General features: G+C 39.8%; 1 protein-coding gene across 2 annotated transcripts in view; it reads right to left on the bottom strand.

Annotated features, from left to right (window-relative positions):
* Positions 1-20,865, bottom strand: part of Slx4ip (SLX4 interacting protein) — a 144,464-nt gene that overhangs the window by 5,588 nt on the left and 118,011 nt on the right. For both annotated transcript variants that reach the window (XM_051183290.1, XM_051183289.1), the window contains 2 exons: positions 14,840-14,917; positions 12,236-12,324 (listed from right to left, as the gene is read on the bottom strand). In XM_051183290.1, coding sequence (XP_051039247.1) covers positions 12,236-12,324; positions 14,840-14,917 — 167 coding nt within the window. The remainder of the gene's footprint in view (positions 1-12,235; positions 12,325-14,839; positions 14,918-20,865) is intronic.

Raw genomic sequence — 20,865 nt, forward strand, 5'->3', positions numbered from 1 at the left:
ACCAAGGGAGGTCTGTTTTTTTTTTTTTTAACTAGATTCCTTGGACTCACCGTGGAAGTTCTGATTCACAAGCTCTGAAGTGGGGCTAGGAGATCTATATTTAGGTTCCAAAGTGATTCACATTCTGCTGATATACATGAAACAACATTCAAGAAGAGAGCAATAGAGAAATTAACTTAACCTGGTACACTGAGACAGTGAGACAAACTTGGCAAGGTGTGCTTGCATTATCCAGCAAAATCACCTTGGGAGCTTGTTAAGAAATGTTATAGATTCCACCCAGAATCTACTACATTTCTGTCCCTAGGGGCTGGGGTCAGGACAGTTATATTTTAGGCAAGCTCCCTAGTGATTCTTATACCCAGAATTAGTGAACAGGTTTTTAAAACACACAGAACTGGTTACAGCAGAATCTGGTGGAATGATCCAATTCGGTATCTCTGAACTATGGCAAGCATAGATTGGAGACCTTAGTGAAAAGATGTAGACCAACAACAGAAAAGACCTTGCTCCATGGAGCTTCTGTCAACAGGGGAAACAAACATACAACATTGTTTGCTTGTTTGTGCTCTCTGATCCCCCTCCCGCCCCCACCGTCACAGTCAGCTGTTGCCAATGTGATGTATTAAGAGGCAGAACTTTGAAGATGTGATTAAATCATGAGGGTTTTGTCCTTATGAGTACCATGATACTCCCACATAGAACTTGACAGAGGAAGTCTGTGCTTGCCTTTCTGTCTATCATCACATGAAGATCTGTTCCCCTTTTCCTTGTAATGATGTAGCAGTAAACTACCAACCTGAAAGCAGGGATCAGACACTCCCCAGATAGCCAAGCTACTGGTCCTTGTTCCTGGCGATCTCAGCTTCCAATACACCGAAATATATTTCTGTTCTTTAGTTATCAATGCAAAAGTGGGCGAGTCTTTGCATATGATGTTCAAAGCCCCTCAGACTAGAGCTACAGGGGAACAAGTTTGCATAGAAAAAGCAGATGAAAAGATACTAAAGATGCAGAAAAGGAGACAAGGAAGTGTTGGTAAGGAAAGAGGATGAAGCAAGAAGAGAAACAAACATCAACAAAAGTGCTACAAGTGGCATGCTGCTCTTAGAATCCAAACAAAACCCAAAGGATCCCTAGGCAGGAAGTAGACCTTTTAGATAAAGTGCTGAGACTTAAATACCCATCATAGGTGGAGGGACATCAAGACAATAATAAATACCAGAACTCTCTGGTACAAATACAATGTGAGCTGTACAAGTAGCGTGTGAAATTTTGTACACTCCACCTAAAGAAGAAAAAGGAAATTGGTGAAACTAAATTTGAATATGTACCATTTAATAACCTAAAAGTATTATAACATGTAACTGATATAAAAATATTGAGCCATTTAATGCACTGAGTTTATGGCAGCCAGTACGTACTTTATACAGAGTGTATAATTTCTGACTTGCCATTCAAATGCTTATAGGCAGAATATAGTCAATGGAAACCATATTAGCCAGTGCAGGCCTAAACAATACTTTGGGAGAAGTTTTCATTGAGAAAAAGCAGAGAAATAGAGGCACAATTCAAAGTTATTCCTGACATAGCTTGGTGAGGCAGGTTTTATTACTGTTCCCACAGCCCAGGGCTAGATGGTATTGGTCAGGGACTAATTCAACATAAACAGACAGAATGAGGCAGCAATGCCAATGACTACATGACAAATGTAGTTTCTTCTGGGAAAGTTCTGTAGCCTGTTTTCTAGTATTTACCTAGAGACACTGGGACTTTATTAGCTGAGGTCGGAATGGAGGTTGAGATTTGGGAGGCCAGGTCAGGCCATTGATCACTCCTGTGCATGATGGACACACATAGTTTACTTGCTGAATTGTACTCTTGGTATATCTCACAGCCGTGGCTGCCCCTGTACAAGGGTTCAATCACCAAACTGCTGTTCACAAGATTGTAAAATATGTCACATGAGGACAGTACAATTCTTCCCCAAGGGAGTAATCAATGTAATAATATATTTTTGTCACCACAATTGTCATCATCTATCGGGAGCTGAATCCAGTTTCTCACTATAATGTAGAAGAGTGTCTTCTGATTCTGTTTTGTGCACCCCAAGTTAAAGTGATAGTCCAACTATATTTTCAAAGGAGGCACTTTGCCAGTATTATAATACGTGTATACATCTGAGGCACACTCAAAAAGTCACTGCTTTTCATTTGTCACGATCACAGCTGCCGAGGTGATATATCCAGGACTTATCAGCAAATCAAATGGCAGAGAGCATGAAGCTGAAGGACAGTGTAGCACAAGATCCCACACTCTCTGTTGGCTTGTCCCAGGGCCAGTTTTACAACCTCCTAATGGCCCACTTTCACTTTTGCTTGTGAGTAAGGAGAACACTTGGAGCCTGGAAAGTGTTACACTATCTTTCTTGACATTATTGGTTAAAACAAACAAACAAAAACATAAAGAGACCCTGATGTCTTCACAAATCATTTGGAGTTTGTAAAAAAAAAAAAAAAAAAAAAAAAAAGGAAAGGATTCTTTCTATACCTAAAGAAAGTCACAGTTCCAGATCCCTCCTTTTCCAAACATCTCATCTGTAGGGCTGCCCTAGGCAGTGCTTTTTCTTCTCTGCAAACTGGCCACATATCATTGGCTGTCATGGTGGGATGCAGGTGTAGCAAGAGTCAGAAGTCCTTGGCTACAGTTCCTTCTGGTCATTATCTGGCTCAAAGATTTGGAAAACTGACTCATCTTTGTTGAGCATCAATTTCTTAATCTCTCTCTCTCTCTCTCTCTCTCTCTCTCTCTCTCTCTCTCTCACACACACACACACACACACACAAGGCAACATGGCTTGTGTTGTCTCAGGTCTCAGTTATAGTTTCTGCTGCTGCACTAAAGCACCATGGCCAAAGTAACTTGGGGAGGAAAGGGTCTAGTGCATCTTACACTTCAGTATCACAGTCTATCAGGAAGTGAGGGCAGGAGCGGAAGAAGAAAAGAAGCCATGGAGGAATGCTGCTTACTGGCTTGCTTCATGGATTCCTCAGCCACTTTTCTTATAGCACCCAGGACCACAAGGGGAGGGGTGGCACTGTCCACAATAATGAGGGCTGTCCCATATCAATCATCAGTAAGATAATGCACCACAGGCTTTCCCACAGACCAATGTGGTGGCAGCGTTTTCTCATTGAGGTTTCCTCTTCCAAAATGAATCTAGCTTGTATCAAGTTGATATACAACTAGCTGGCACAGCTGTCTTAGGTGGAGGTCTGTTCTCTTTCCTCTGGGAAGAAAAGACCTTGAGATGCCAGGACCAACCACCATATACAGGCAGAGTACTGGCACAGAGGCTGGCAGAGCTAATAGTGGGTGGGAAACTGAGTTTTCAGAATACTGTGTCTCTGACCAATCTCTACTTAAACTCTGGAACTGTCAGGTACATCAGTAAAAACTTGCTCTGCCTGTCTGTTGAAATAAAAAGGTTCAAGACTCATTGAATCTCTCCTCAAGTTTGTTGTACTGAATAAGTTATTATAGATGCCATGCTCCTGCACTCTGCCAACAACACCTTCTATAAACAATAAGAGCACAATAAAAGTGTAATACATCATATCCATCTATTTAGGGAGCATGGAACAGTATTAAAGTATGAATCTGAAAGCATTAAAGTATATAGTGTTACTCTAGTGCAGTGACTAGTTTCCAGTCACATCTGGGTTCTGAAGTGTGACCCAGTTTGGAAGCTGAGACATTTATAAGAGAGGCAGCTGAAATGAAGCTTGAATATGGGAAAGACATCATCTCAGACCACAATGTGGCATAGCCATCCCAAGCATGAATCCTAACAATGAGAATAAGGCATCGTTCAAAGTCCATTTTCAATATTTTCTTAAGTTGTTCAGTAATAAGTTAAATAAATAAAAGGGGACAGACAGAATATGATCATAGCAAAGGACAGACACACTCAGGTGCATCATGCATCAACTCAATGCACAGAATCAAAATGGAATAAAAGAAACAAATGGGAGGTGGCATCTTATGAATTCCACAGGACTGAAGTCATTTTTCTAAGGACAAAGGACATAGACATGTGTTATGTCACTTTAAGCAAAGCAGGTGGGACAGGGATGAGCAGCTCTTAAATGGAGCTGTGTGATGAAGCATGTCCTTCTCCATTTCAAAGGCTCTATTATGCTGAGTCATCTGCCCATTTCTCACAGTGAGGGTAGAGTCTTTTTCTCCCCTGAGCCTTTCACTCTCCAGCTTCCATGAAAAATTGAGTCTCTAGGAGAGAGAGAACCAGGCTTATGGACTGTGCTGTCACCCAGGTTAGTCACAAATATTATTATTATTTTTCCTTTAAAATAATTAAACAGTTTTCTTTGCATAGTGCTGAGGATGTAGTTCATTTTAGATAAGGTACTTGCCAAGCTTTCTTGAAGTCCTAGATGTGAGTCTGAATACCGCATAGTCTGGGCATGGTGGTCCATGCTGCTAACCCTAGCACTGAGTAGACAGAGGCAACAGAGTCAGAGAGCAACATCATCCTCAGAACATAGTGAGTTTGAGGCCAGCATGGGACACGTGAGATCCTGTCTTGAGAAAGAATAAAATAATTCTTCTTTCTTGAAGCTGTGACTGGGAAGCTGCTGTATACAAATCTAGGGAAATACCTGTAAGTAACTGCAAAGAATGCAGCCTTAAAAATGGTATCTGTGAAAAATCAAGGAAGTGTACATTCCACAGGGATTTTCCAGTTTACATTCACCTGCCCTTGAGAACCTAAAAATAAATTCTGACCGACCTTAGCTACTGCTGAGTCTTGGGTACAGACAAGTATGACAAAACACAAATCTTATTAACATATAGGTTTGTGTCTCTGGCTGACATGGGGAGCTACTGACTAGTATTGCAGTTATATAAAATTCATTTAACTTTGATCAGATGAATATTCAAATACACCATAAATTACCTTAGGGAAACTTGGCCTATTTCCAGAGTCTCCTCGTTAAAATGTTATCTCCTCTACCATATCTGTGGCTGCAAGTTTGTCAGCAACTGTAGCAAGTAGCTGGCCCTTCATTCAGGGCTCAGACTGCTGTGACTTCTCAAGTGGCTAAGTTCAAGGCCTTGTACAGAAACAGAGAAGAAAGTGGTAGGTACGGCTTCGCTATCCAGGTAGTACAGCTGGCTAAAATGGTGGATGAAAGAAGCCAGGATACTAGTGGGAAAGAGGCAAAAGGCCAGAGAAACATCACAGATGTCTGTCTTATTTCAAATTTCTTTCTAGATATGGCCCCCCTCCGCCTGAGGATATGGAAGAAATAGCTCTTGCAATTTTCCTTGAGCACAGACAGTCAGGCCTCCCTCTTTCCAAGACTCATATCTCCTGATAGGAACAGCTTTTGTGGACTTGTCTGGGAACCTCATCTCTATCATGACATCGTTTCCTTGGGAAAGTGAGCATTCTAAGACATCTGCTTATTAATGAATTTTCCAAACATAACCCATTCACACATTGAACTCTGTCCCTATGGCTGTTCTGTGGGGCATGGGCTCCTAGAAATTCAGGCCTGAGAAGTCTGCTATGTCCCAATCCCTAATATCTTAAAGAAATGACTGGGTTTCTCCTTCAAGCTTCATCTCAACACAAGTCTGCTGACAGCTGCTATAAATTCAAGGTGCTTAGAGGGCTAGTCTCTATATTTCTTCCTCCTCTGCAATTGTCAATAGAGCTCCACATGACCAGCTGACTACATGGACGTTTATAACTTAGCCTTTTGCATTTTCAGTCTTTGTAGTTGCAAAATGAAGCTGAGATGAAAAGTAGAGACAAAAACAAGGGCCTAACCCTTCTTGGGAGAATGCTACGTGCAAAGGGTATTACCAAGCATCACTCTCATCTCAGGACCATGAAGAAGACATATAATCATTCGCTAATCTAGCAGTATAGCATTTGTATTAACTCTTCTTTGGGGTAGAAGGAAATAATGGTGATAACAATTAGTATTCACAAGTGCATCAGAGTTTATAAGCCATTTGATTATTTATTGTTTTACTTGACTCTCAGGAAAACTTAGTAAGGCTTGCATAGCATATATCACGTCTACCTCTGTGTACCAAGTCAGGGCTGATTTTCTAATGCCAAATGCTGTCTATGTCTGAGGACTTCTGGCAAGTAATGGCAGATGCAGTGTTCAATGCCAGGTCTTTATATTTTAACTTCAATGTCTTTCCCTCTAGTCTATTCCATATTATATGTTTTCTAGTTAACCTGCAATACACCTGGTCACTGAGGGGAGTTTGTATGTCTCTGAACATAGAAGACATCATGCAAAACAGGCACAGAGAGGATCAGAGGGCCAGACATGTCACTTTCAATTACTCTAGCTAATTACCAGTCTTAGCGTTTAATTCAGTATTGGTCAGAATTACCTGCTGGTAATGAAATACAACACACCTCATTTGCAATATTACTGGTTAAAAATTTGGGAGGGTTTTAGTATTAGGAAAGGGGAAGGAGACCTCAGATTACTATAACAAGTATGCTATATTTAATCTTTAAAAATGATATTACCTGAGAAATAGTTTTTTTCTAGTTTTCTGTGTCATAGTCTATAAAAATAAAGCAACAAAGAACATCTTCATTGCCATCACTAGCAATTTCTTTAAGATCAGTTACCTGCCAATCCTTTTAAGGGCTGTGGGCAGGGTCCTGCTAAGTCAAACAGTTCCACAGATGGCACTGCCCAGATCTGTCCCTTGTCTATCTGCTGAGCATGGAGAAGGAATGGGCAGTCAGTTTCTACAGGGAGCAAGCACTGTGAGAATTCTTTAGCACTAACCCATAGTCTGACTTAAGAGATACACTTAACTCAATGCTTACCTCTTGTCTTTTGTCAGGATATTGGAGCATTCCTTCTAGCAAGATAATGTTCCAGTGAGGACCTGTCCTGTGCAGTTGACAGCATTTTCAAGGGAGAATACCAGTGAATATTTCATTCTAGGGGCAACAGAGAAACCTAAACCCTAAGAATGATTGTCATGAGACCTAGATGGTGAAGGCCATCAGTGGAAGTAAGAGAATATTGCTTTCCCTTAAAACCTACATACCATGATCAGCATGAAGTTGATCAACATACAGAATAAAAAGGACTCCACATCTCAAACTCATAAATTATAGAAAAATACAACATCAAGACTTTCCATAGTAGAAATCATTATGGAAAAGACTCGGATTCCTCCTGTTATACATCAATGACATATAATGAAAGACAAATGATAAGCTCACTTAAAATTACTCTCCTTAATCGATACGGATATTTTATATAGTAAGTAAAAATAGAACATCAATAGAAAAGTGGAAACAAATTAATTTATAAATGAATAGGGTCCTAGCTAAAATAAATATGCACTGACCTTAGTTATGACACCTGAAGAAACAAAGATCAGATTGATACCAGAGGGCTGGGAGTTCATGGGCTGGGATGGGAGTCAGAGGTAGCTTTCACTTTCCTTGAGCATATTTGTATTTAGTCTTTTGGTACAGTGAACATATGGGATTTGCTAAGGAAGAACCAAGTGTGGAAAATCAGAAAGTGGGAACTAGTAAATAGTCTTTCCTCCAAACTTAGAGGCCTTTCACAGGTGTTGCAGGCACATCCTGACAGCTCCATGTAATTCATCATGAATCCAAAGTGTAATCGGGGACAAGAATGGCTTTGAAGTCTATGATATTTCATCCAAAACTTGGAAAAGTCATGGACTACTTATCCTCTCATCAGAGTACAGAAGTTAGTTAGTAGACTCAAATTTTTAAGTAGTATATTTCTTCTGTTCCTTGTATTTCGTTTGTTTTAAAAACATAAGGCCAAGCTAGGTGGAGTGGCACATGCTTTTAATCCTAGCACTTGTGAAGCAGAGGCAGGAGGATGTATGTGAGTTCGAGGCCAGCCTGGTCTACAGAGTGAGTGCCAGGACAGGCTCCAAAGCTCCAGAGAAACCCTGTCTCGACCAACTCCCCTCCCCCGCAAAAAAGTAAAAATCTAAAACATAAAGTCTAAAATCTTATAATTTTGTTTTTATCTTTCCTAAAATGAAACATGACTCGATTCTGTAAGATTATTGTTGCATTAAAAATAAATTTATCTTGTGTGAAAAGCATATTAAAATTCTTACTTAGTGCATTTTCATTTTCTTTTTCTTCCTGACAGAAATCCCATCTGAGAAAGGATTTTTGGGATAATATGACACTGTCTTTCATATGGAGGAAGACTCAGCCAGCATTGGTTGGACTGTGCACAGCTGAGGACCATAAGACCCGTGGTCAATATAACTCGGTCTTTAGTAGTAGTTTATTGCTTGAGACTAATTTTTACTTCAACCTTATATTCATAAAGGAGTTTTTTTTTTTTTTCTTTTTTACAGTAGCCTGGCTTAAGAGAGAAATTCAAGTTAGTATTTAACTGCTGTTCATTGTCAGGACTGCTTAGTAATCTTTCTATGCAATCCATGTTACAGAAAGGACCCTGCCCTGATTGCTGGGATGGGTGTGCAACTTTGACCACTATTTTCATAGCTCAGCCACAACCCAGATGAAGAACAAGATGGTAAACCCCAAGATCTGCTTTGGGGCAGCACTAACACTGTGTGTCACTTTCTAATTTCCAAAAGGATCTCGAACTTAAACACTGTACAGCTTTAAAAGAAAGAATGGAGGTCTACCATGCGGGGCTTTCTTTTGGAATTCTAGAAAGGGTATGACTGATTTTAGGTGACCAGGATACTCAGCAGTAGTGTCAATCTCCCAGAATATAAGCCGTTAGAAGGCAACACCATTTTCTTATTTTTGTGTCATTGAAGCCCAGTAGAGACCCTGGTATAGAGCCAGCACCCAGAACATTCTGTTCCATGTAATGGTCAACGCAGATGGGAACCATGGTCTCCAGAGACTAGGAGTGGCTTGTAACTAGCACACAATCAAACAGTTGCTTTGCAATGACCCTGAAATGTCCCAGATATATACAAAGGTCCATGGTTATTTACATAACTTCAATAAAGAAATCACAGAAACTAGCAAGTAACTTCAGATCTCTCCAAACCTTCAGGGTTTTACATCTGAAAAAGAACAGTCTCTACATAGGAGACTTAAGTTTGGGATAGAGGTAAAGGAAGGAAAATAAGAAAGGAGGGAAGTTAATATTGTGGAATAGAACCAAGCACAGTAAAATTTGACTTGATATTCTTTATTGCTAAGGAAATAGTACATGGAACAAGTGAAGGTAAAAACTGTCTGAAAGACTCTGGCTCCATATCCAGCAGTAGGTCAAATCTGAGGCTACAAGAGTTTTGAGTTTCTTATGAGAAACTCTAGTAAGAAAAATACAGTGACTCATTTCATAATAATGCCCTTGCTTCCCAAAGTACACAGCTCAGTTCCCACATCCCAAACATATGAACACTGAGCAGGGCTATTGCAACACGGAGCACCTTCCTCTACTGTCTGCCTCTCTTATGTTGTTTGATCTGGGACATGTTCTTCAGTGCAGCTATCTTGAAGAATTAGCATGGTAAATACTGCTGGCTTCCTAGTCTGAAGACTGAAAGACTCCCTCAGCAGTTTTCAATAGATGCTCCCAGATTTCATAACTTAAGGCAGAGAACACTGGAAACTAAAGGAAAACTTCCTAAGGACTACAGCCCCGATGAGAGGTTGAGGCTACTGTCAGGAACAAGACCACTCCCCATCTTATAAAAAATTATAAGAAAATAACTGTAGTTTATTGCCAATAGAGCTACATGGAGAGCTAAGTTCCCAGGCCTTGCCTAATCAGAAGTTCCTTGGGAAGGACAATCAAGAGAGAATGAGATGGATCCTGTCCTTTTGTCAGATGGATCCTATCAATATAAAATGAAAAGAAATTCAAATTCTTGGGAGGGGGAAACCTGACATCACTAGATTTGGGTGTTTGAAGTTCATCATAAGAATGGATTATTTCTTCTTCTTTTTCTTCTCCTCCTCTTCTTCCCCCTCCCTCTCCCCCCCCCAGGAGGCATCAGAGAAGGAAGGATTGTTTATTGTTCCCCAAAAAGCCGAGACAGGTGGACTCTAAGAGGTCAGATATCAATGGAGGGAAGACGTGTGGCTGACTTGTGAGGAATTTACAGGAGGGCCTGGATATTTCCCAGCTTCTCCTGACAACATACCTGAGAGAGTAGTGGGCCGAAGGCCCCGAGGAGGGGGGTGTTCAGCTGAGCCTGCAGCACATGTGGCAGTGGAGCTGTTTGGTAGTACCAACTGTTTCCCTGACTCTTGTTTGTATTGCTGGGAAAGTGTGCATATGAGGGGAAATGACACGTAATTAAAAAGAGCCACCAAAAGTAACGGAAGAACTGTGTGACATAGATGACGTTTTGCTTATGAGCTAACATGGTCAATTTTGGTAGTGTACGCAATGAAAATCAGAACATGTTAAAGATGAGGAAACTGAACTCCCTGTGTAAAATGTTCAGACTGGTTAATGAAATGAAAATCCACAATGAAAGTTTTCAGTAATTAGGAAGTTCTCCAGATTGCAGGGTTTATGTAACAGCAGCTACAGAAAACTTACATCTGTATAAATACTAGAGCCCCCAAGGGGATAATGTTTCATTTGTATTCAGATTCTTTAATTCCTCCTTAACAATTTAAGATATTAAGTATTAACATTACACATCAGATATAAGATTTGATTTCTCCTGTATCCCATCTGTAAGCAATAACATTCTGGTAGAGGTAATAGTTTTTTTTTTTTTTTTAAGCCATAGATCAATTCTTTCTTGCTCTGAAAAATCAGTTAAGCAATATTTATTAAAATACAGGCCAACATAATTACTTTAGCATTTATTAATTTACTGAGATAATGCAATGTCCTGGAAATATTTCAAAAAACAAACTTTTAAGGCCTTTGGCCAAATTTGCTTCGCTGATCTTATTTTATGTATATATGTAAAGTGTCTTTGAGGGAGGAAGAGGAAATAAAAGGGTTACACTGGCTTTTTTAAAAAGGGTCCTTTGCTCAAAACAAAGGAACCAAATACAAGTACCAGTTTCCAGCTCTTTGCTTCTCCTGGGTCTCACAGAGCATATGAAACACTTATGTATTTACTTAAGATGAGATAAGAAGCTGCTTTCATACCATGTGGGCCAAATTCCAAATTTCTTATGGGTTAAAAAATAATAAACAATAGGGATAATCTAATATCCCCACAAATTATTTTAGAAGCACAATAATCATGTCATACTTTAAGGCTGGGTTAATGTCTTCACTATTTATTTTCCTGTTCATTGACGGTTCAAGCCATAGACCTACTCTTTTTTTTTTTTTTTTTTAAAGGGCAATTTAAATAGACCAAACTATGACTGCAACAAGATACATATACACACACAAGGACACTGTCAAGAGCACATGTTAAGATTAAAAGACACAGCTGTAAGCTATAGCATTTTGAGTAGGCTTTCTACATTTCGTTGAGTAGAGAACTGCAGTGAAACAGAACGAGGCCTTGATAGAGCTCAAGCTTAGCATGAGAAAAGAGAGCAAGAGAAAATGAACTCTATTAGCTATGAAATAATACACTAGGGAGTAAGATTCGTTCTCATGAAAAAACGTCAATGATTCACCATGGAATACAATTCAGAAGACACTGACCCAGTGGAAACTTCCAGTGGAAGCTTCAATTTCCGCTGTTTTTCATTTAAATACCATCACAAACACCATCAAGGTTTTCCTGATGTGCTGATGCCTCACTCAAAGTTGAAAGTGATAAGATACTGCTTATCAAACTAAATATTCATGGTATTAGAGAGGGAAGAAACAAAAGCTCAAAAGGCTAATTGATCAACGAATTAGCTGATCAGTGTTACCATGAAAAATAGGAGATAAGGCATCTAATCTCTTAAAACACACAGAATAACTGCTAATAGAAGGCACCCCCGACACCACCACACACACATTACCACTACCATCACCAGACACACATTACCACAACCACACACACATTACCACTATCATCACCATACACATACCACCATTACACACACATTACCACTACCACTACCACTACACACAACACCACTACCACACACACACACACACACACACACACACACACACACTACCATCACCACCACTACCATGGTCACTCAGTACTAAGAAGAATCTATCACAGATTTTTTTTTCATACATACCGACTTTTCATTCTGGCTTGCCCAAGTACCAGGACCAAATGCAAGCTGACTAACACAGACCACAAATCTGTCAGGAAATATACGAAGTTCTGTACAAAACAGAGAAGACCAAGTTACTAAAAGCATGAATACCATGCAAATAGAAATTCTTCTTCCCAGGTTCTTGGGGAATGTTTTGTTATGGCAATGTGCACATGAATGTGGTTGAGATCTCTTCTCCCTTCTTCTTGCTACAGGGTTCCAACCACTTGGGCAGGGTGAATTCAAGGAAGAGACAAGGGTTTGCAAAATGGTCCACCTCAGCCACTGAATTAGTAGAACAGACCATTATTACTGCTCTCTGTCTTAGTATGTTGGATTCCTATTTGGGAACAAATGGTTTCTAATCAGCACACAGACTTAAAGAGAAAGAGGAAGAATGAGAGACTCAAATCTTTCATGTTTTTCCCAGGTAGTTTCTTTTGTAATCTTCCTTGTCAGTTGCTCCTGAAGAGAACTAGAGGGCTAATTCTGTACTAGACAGCTGGCTTCTAAGCTGAATCAGGACATGAAAACAACCATTGCTCTTAGGAATTGATGGCTAGCCTATTAAGGGTATGGTTAATTATGCAACAGTAGAGGTGGCATTAGGCCTCAGCCACAGCAATTGCCCAAATCTTTTTTGTAACATATACATATATTGATTGCTAAAAAACAGTCATTTCTCTAAAATGGAACGATTCCTTCTCAGACATGACCATGTTTTTAAGACAGTGTTATTAATTAGCTTAAGTTAGGAATCAAGTAAGTGAACCCTTTCAACACTCTGCAAGTGAGGTACTGAATGAGATAGTAATACACTTCCAGTTGGTTCAACTGTTCACCACAAATGTGTTAATTATATAAAAACATAATATGAACACAGGTAACACCTTGTACCAATTGGCTAGGTCAGAGAGTACCAAATACCCCTACACAGTTGATGTTCCTGGAGTGGTCCCACTGGGCCACTGCTGTTCCTTTGGTCACTACCATTCTAAAGCATGCACCTCAACATAATAGGTCACCTCGACATAGCAGGTCAGATGTCCTGGTTTACTTGGCTCCCACTACCTAATGAGGATGTGCCAAGTACTCAGAACTTGCCTGACTTCAGCCCAACCTGCTGTTCTGATCTCAGTCAACCAGGCCTCCCATAGGAAGGCTTTGTTGTAGATGGAGTCAGAGGTATGTCTAAATTTCAACCACATGCAAGAGTTAGATCTGAATGGGGACCTCAGATATTTTTGGAAAGCTCTCAGAACAAAATTACAGAAACAATTAATATTTATGTATTACTTCTTGAAATAAATTATTGCAATAGGGATTAAGTGGTAAGTAACCTCTGTTCTACTTAATAGAGGGAAAACAAGCCATAGAATTCATTATTTCTCCCCTATTAAATAAATAAGAAAATTAAAGAAAAATATGCTATTTGGGAGATCAGAATTGAAATTCAAATGATCACTCCATCTATTTTATATTTCTATTTTTCATCTAAAAAAAGAGTGATAGATTATGAATATTTCTGAATAAAATATGAATAGATTATGATAGTCAAATCAATTCAAAAGTATCTTTTGTATCACTTTACTTGAGCAAAATTTGATTTGTGATACTTTAATACTTAAATAAATATTTAAACACCAGTCCTACCAGGATGAATAGCAGATTGCATTGTAGGAGATAAAAGATTAACTTTTTGAGTAAGGTAAACAAAGTAGATGATTCCATTAAGAGGCTAATATAGGGGCTGGAAAGATGGCTCTGTGGTTAAAAGTACTAGCTGCTCTTCCAGATGGCCTAAGTTTGAGTTTTATAACCCATCATGGTGGCTCACAATCATCTCTAACTCCAATTCCAGGAGATCCACTTCTAGCTTCCAAGGATGCCTAGCACACATGTGGAACATACACATACATGATGCAGGCAGACCTCATACACAGAAAATAAAAATAACAATTGTTTTAAAAGAAGGTCATATATTTGAGCAACATTTAAGAGTTAAGAAAGTACAGATAATCATGAATATTCTATGAGCAAACCTCCATGAAGGCAATTCCTAAGTTCCTGTTTCATATCTAATATTCATAAGGACATCATCCAAAATAGCTAACTTTCTAATGTTAAGACCTACACAGAGGGGATGGCCATTATCTCCTGATTTTACTGTGGTTGATTGGACATGATATCATTTTTGTATCATGATTTGCAGAAGTGAGAGTTGTGACCTGGCTTCATTAAATACTTAAGGAAGGTTTTCTGGATCTGGGCTGGGAAAATGCTTTCTTATTTCCAAAGCTCATGTGGTGCACTTACCCTGACAGAATTATCCAACATTCACATATTCACTGAGTCACCTTTGAAACCTAATGAAAATGCTGCTATGCACCAGGAAAGTAAAGTCTACCATGGTCCACTCTGTTCTTATGAGCAGTAAGCACTATGAATGGAATATGAGGGATAATATATGCCTTGAAATAATACCAAGTGATGTAGTCACAGCAGCAAATAGTAATGTTTAAATTTTCAATCCTCTTTTGGACAAATTGTGTAAATGCCTGATCCAAACTACTGGATTCTTACCAGTGTTCTGTGAGCTCTGAATACAGCGAAGATGTATTCCTCTCTTGACGAAATAGGCTGTGATCTGAAAGCCATAACCTGTAATATGACAGTGACATCGTTAGATTATAAATCTGTCTAAATTCCAGAGACCCTGCCCAATGCCTGTCATACAATAGACACTCAATAATTAAAAAATAAAAGAATAAAAGAAGTAACAGAGCCTTCACACAAGTGGACAGAGCAATATTATCTTACTGGCTTTTCTAAGAGGCAAGGTCAAAACACCTGGCATGACCCTAAGTCTCTGAAGTAGCTCAGTCACTTCATCTGTAAAATGGGACAAATGAGGACGATTAACGTATCTAAAAATTAATGTTTTCAGATGAATGATAGATTAAGTCTAAATTGATGCAACAATCTTGGCCATCTTCTAATGTCCACTACTTATTATACATTAAAAAATAGTTGTATTCTTTATAAATAAGTCACTCCTTAGTTCAAGTGCAGTCACATCTTCATAAAGGATGAGAAGTAAGAAATACTGCATGAGCTGAAAACCAAACAAAACACCAACAACATCCATCCCCCCTGAACTCCCAACTCACTGGAACACATAGAAAACAAGACTACAAATATGTGGGACAATTGGAATTCCCATATGCAGTTGACAGAAGTACAAATAGGCACAGCCATTTTGAAAGAGTACTCAATACCTAAAGGTGAAGTTTACAAATATGTATATTTCCATTATAGCATTTTTTTTTACAATGGTCTCAAACCAGAGCCAAAGTGAAGATCCAATAAGAGCAGAATGTTTTTAAATGATGACATAGTGTGAACTATTATGTTTCCCTTAAAAATGTGGAAACTATAGCTACTGCATAAACTCTGCCCCAAACAGAGAATCCAATCTGTGAAATTGCCATCAACTCATCGCAGTGCTAAGAGAACTTCAGGCAATCCACAGGAAGCATTTGCCTCCCTCCTTTCTTCAGTGCCTCTCCTCCAGTTTTCCTTGGGTGATACAATACTCAGCCGAGTTTTCCTGAAAACATCAAGTAACAGTACTTGTAGTTACCAAAGTCTTGAGCATTTCCTGGCACTGAGACAACCAAGAAAGCTGTTACAGAGGCTGAGAACCATCAGAACCTCTGCAGGGAAATCAAGCCCATACTGTCTTTAGCTTCATGGCAAAGTTTGTTCTGAAAACATGTGTAGAGTTGAAACACAACTCTTCTGCATTTACTACCCTTCCTACCATCCTGCAAGCAGCCTGAAGACATAGGAGAGCACAGACTCGATGATGTTCTGTCTAAACATGCAATGGCTTTGACAGCACAATTACTTCAGTCATTGTGAAATGACAGGGACATCCACGAAAGGATAATCTCCAGATTTACAATGATCAAATATATTCTTCTCACCACAATAAAAATCAGACTTATGCCAGTCATATTGCTTGCTTCTGCTAAGTTCTGAAAATATGTACAGGGCTGGCATTTCTCTGAGTGCTTTAAATAAGTGTTTCGTTCTTTAGGTCACTGAGAAAATATAAGTCACCTCCACATCTGCTTATTTGCCTTACTCTGTGTGTGTGTGTGTGTGTGTGTGTGTGTGTGTGTGTGTGTGTGTGTGTGTGTGTGTGGTTATAGGAGAAGAATCTGTAGCAATTTGGAATTCAGGAACACATCAAAATGTAGAAGTGAATTTTCACGTAATTGTTTATGAGTCTTACAAAGGACTTAACAAGGAAGAGAATGTACAATAGTCCTTGCTACTCTGCAGGTCTTAGCAATTATGATGCAGATGGCATGTTCAAAATTTCAAATTCTTCCTGACAAAAATCTCAGCATCAGAAAGTTATAACCAGGAAGGAGCTAAATGTAAAGCCACTCATGAACGTCACCGTTCTGTGTTCATGGAGCCTGCTACCTGGAAGATACCACCTAACTGATAGAGAAACTCTACACCAAAAAGTCGTAAGGAGTAAACAATCCTAAACAACAAAGCTCTAATACAAGATCTTCTCCAACAGAAAGTAGTACAAGGCATATAACAAATGATTTGTTAGTGAAATCATTAGTATTGAACCCAGTCCCATGAACCTATGCCCCACTCTGTTGGGCCTAAAGAGGCCTGGGCTCAACCCCTAGTGGAACTTCCTGAGCCTGACTAAAGTTTGGCAACCTGTCTTTGGCCTGTGACCTCCAGTGGGAGTGACTCAGCAAGGCCCTATGTATGACTGCCCCCTGCCTAGCTAACCACTAGCTTGGTGGAATATTATTGGCCCTTTTTCTTCAGGTCGCTTTACCCCATACTAAGATTCCCACCCCCTACCCCAACCCTATGTAAGTCCCCCTGCTTCATACAATAAAGCAAGTTCCTGCCCTTGACCAGGCTCCCTGTTGAGTCTGATTGTCCTTGGGCTTGGGCTGGGGAATGGGTGGACAGTATGTTCACCTTTCCTCTGTCCTCTCCTCTGAGGGAGGAATTGCAGAGGGACAACCTGGCACCATCCCACCCCTAGGACAGAATTATGGCCAGGAATCACTCCTAAAGTGGCTTGTATTATTAGTAATCTTAGGAATTGTAGTTCAGTGGTCCTTCAAACGAAATGTTAACTTAAACAGAAAAAAAAAAAAAAAAAAAGATTTGCACCTGCTTAACTGAATTCCACTGGCTATATGAAACTTTATTGTTTAAAGAGAGATTAAACACAAAAGGTACTTGTGTTAGTTCTTAAGGCAAACTAAACTTGATATATAAACAGAGCGAATTACTGCCACTGAAACAAACTGAACTGAAATGCTTTGGGAGATGTATTCCATTTCCATAGATAACAGGGAGAGATAAAGACTACTACATTCTTATCTTTATTCTTAATGAAATTGAGTTTACAGAGTTCAAATGGCCACTGAAGTTTTAAACTCACTCTGGGTTAAACCAAGGCTGCACACTCTAAAGATAACAGTAATATGGCAAAGAATCCAGATGTCTGTTTCTCCCCAACTCATCACCATCTCCCAGCTTTCTATACTTACATTCTAAAGGCAGAAAGACAAGTTAGGTTCTCAGCCATTGTCAGAAGTCTGCAGCAGGCTGTGATTAATACAGAGACTCATAACCGGTAGAATTACCAAGAGAGGATGGTCCAGTACTTGGCCCTAAGTGGGTCACTAATATCACCCTTCCCAAAGTTTAGACAATTATGAAAGAGACGAAGGAAAGACTGAAAGAGACAGAGAAAGGTGAAATGTTGCAAAGAAGACATCTGGTCATGACATTGCCATAACACTCAGAAACACTCACTAGATCTGTGGTTACCTGTACAAGATTGAGCCCATCATTATTCTATTATGAAATGGGGAAGGGCACATGAGGCCCCAACCCTTCCTGGAAAATTACAATTAGTAGTGTGGGGGAAGGGCTGTCACCTCTGTGGTGTAGCCAATGGTAAGTTGTCCATGCTCCAGGAAAATAACTTTCTACCCATCTTCCCCAAAGCAACTCTTAACAAGCTCAGTGGGTAACACACACAGAGAAGACATCAAAGTAGGAGGGGGACTTGCTGGGAAGGATTTCAGCTGCAGGAGTGGAGGAAGAGACATAGTGATGGGGTGGGTAAAAACGACTGAAATCCACTGCACAAACAAATGAAACTGCCAAAGAATAAAACATAGATTAAAAATCCCAGCCAGGAGACTGGGGAAAAGATACATATAGAAATAAGTCTCTTTTCATCTCAAGTCCCCAGCTATGTCCATTCCTAGATATAATATTTCTCAGTTAATTAATGCCATATGATTGTTCAATGCTAAAAAGTACACCTCATCTCTAGGCAGCCCCCAAGGAAGAGTCTCCCTTTTGCATTTCATGCTTGGATAAGGAGCTGATGTACTTCTCTCTATACTTCAAATAGCCTCCAGCTCCCCACTGAAGGCTCAAACGAGGACCAGTTGCCACAGCTTCTCTACTGGGCTCCACTGGCTGTACACAGAAGGTATACAGATTCTTAAGAAACAAGAGTATTTGTCTTAAACTGTCCCACTCTCTCTTTGTTAGGAATAAGAGGACTTAAGGCTGAAGACATGGTTCACAAGAATGGTCCCTAAGCCACTTGCTAATAACCTAGCCCTCTGAAAGTTCTTGAGTTGGGGCCCCACATTTGCCTTCAGCACTGTCTTCCATGCTCCGATGATTGTGGCCCATTCAGGCCTGCTTAAAGCATCCAAGTCCAATGTTCCCAAATCAAGCCTGTCACAGCAATATGCTACTCCTTGTTACCAACTTCTGTCTTAGTGACTAGTCTATTGCTGTGAAGAGACACCATGACCCAGGCAACCCTTACAAGAGAAAGCATTTAACTGGGGTCTCACAGTTTCATAAGTTTAGGCCACTATCATCACAGCAGGGAACATGGTGGCATGCAGGAAGGCCTGGTGCTAAAAAGTAGTTTGATTTGAAGGTGGGGGTGGGGACAATACAGGATGGATGGGATACTTGATCGGACAGACAGAGGCAGACACACATTGAGCGAGGCAGAGGCCAGGTTTGACATCAGTTTCACAGCAATAGAACAGTAACTAAGATACTAATTTTAAAGGAGTGGCTATTTATTGGTTATTATAATTCATAGTGCCAGGACACTGAGAGAAAATGGCCCTTGAATTACTGTGAAACTATTCAGCCTCATTAGCTTTCCTGTGAACTCATAGCCAAAATGACTTGAGAATCGCTGCAGCTGCCAAGGGAAGTTGGTAGTACAGTACCTAACACAGAAGTTCCACCCTCAAACTGTTCTGAGACCATGTATGGGGGAAGCTGTGTGCCCTGCTGGGCCGATGAGATGGTATGGCTGGTATGCACTGTTTCACAGGTTTCCTACAAGCTCTACCCACCCACTGCATGCTTTCTTCCTGCAAAGTTTCCTCCCAAAGCACAAGGCAAGTTCAGGAAGAGCTTTCGTATCCTTCAAACTTCTCTCATGGAAAGAACTTCAACTGATCAAATGACCATAAAACTTCAAATATTCAGAAAATCAAACCAAATGCCAAAGTCCAGCAGTTCCACCATCTAGACTCAGCAATGCGTAATGACCAATCTTTTCTCATATTTCATATATATATATTATCTAAACCATGTCAAAATAAGTTAGTCATCATGAAGACTTACTTTCCTAATATGTGAGTATGGCTCCAAGAACTAAGGAACATCTGCTTTATTACCCACATAAAACAGGCTGAACATACTGAACCGGAAAGGTCAAACTCTAAAAATCTGGAAATCTTTGATCACTGACATGACAATCAGAAAGTTTCAGATTTTGGAGCATTGCAGAATTCTGATTTTTAAATGAGAAACATTCAAACAACGAACTCTATATAAAAATTCCCAAATCCAAAAAATTCTGGAAGCCTGTAACATCTCTAGTCTCACATACTCTGCATAGCAGACAGCTCAGACAGCCGGTGTAAATTCAGCTTTCTCCAACTGTCCCCAAGTATAGACCACCTATAACTGTTCCTACAAACTGGGACCCAACCTACAAACTGGGACCCAACCAAAGATCATGCACTTTAGTAATACTCCTCCCCACTGATTGAGCTGTCATCATGAACATTTTTTCTTTTTTAAATTATATGCACTTTTTTACTTTTGGTGTTGGTGGATACCTGCTCACTATGAGCTTGTGGAAGACAGGAGAAAACTTATGGGAGTTAGTGCTCTTTCTACCACATGACTTCCAGGGAATCAAGCTTGGTCATCAGGCTTGGTGGCAGGTTACTTCAGCCTTTGTAAATCATCTTAAGAGAATACCCCCAATTCTGGATTTGAGCTTAAAAGAAAAAAAAAGAAAAAAAATCTCAGCTGCATTTCATCCTGATTTGCATAGTCTTTTAGAATGCCAGAAATGTTAAACTTCTGACTTCTTTAACTGTTGAAGGATTCTGCGGGCAAAAATCAGAGCTATAATTGCAGTTCAAAGACTAGAAGGCCAGCAACTTAAATATTTAATTCTGCTAACGACGTCAAAGAAATCAATG

Source organism: Phodopus roborovskii, unplaced genomic scaffold, assembly GCF_943737965.1.
Source record: "Phodopus roborovskii unplaced genomic scaffold, PHOROB, whole genome shotgun sequence".
Classification (NCBI taxonomy): domain Eukaryota; kingdom Metazoa; phylum Chordata; class Mammalia; order Rodentia; family Cricetidae; genus Phodopus; species Phodopus roborovskii.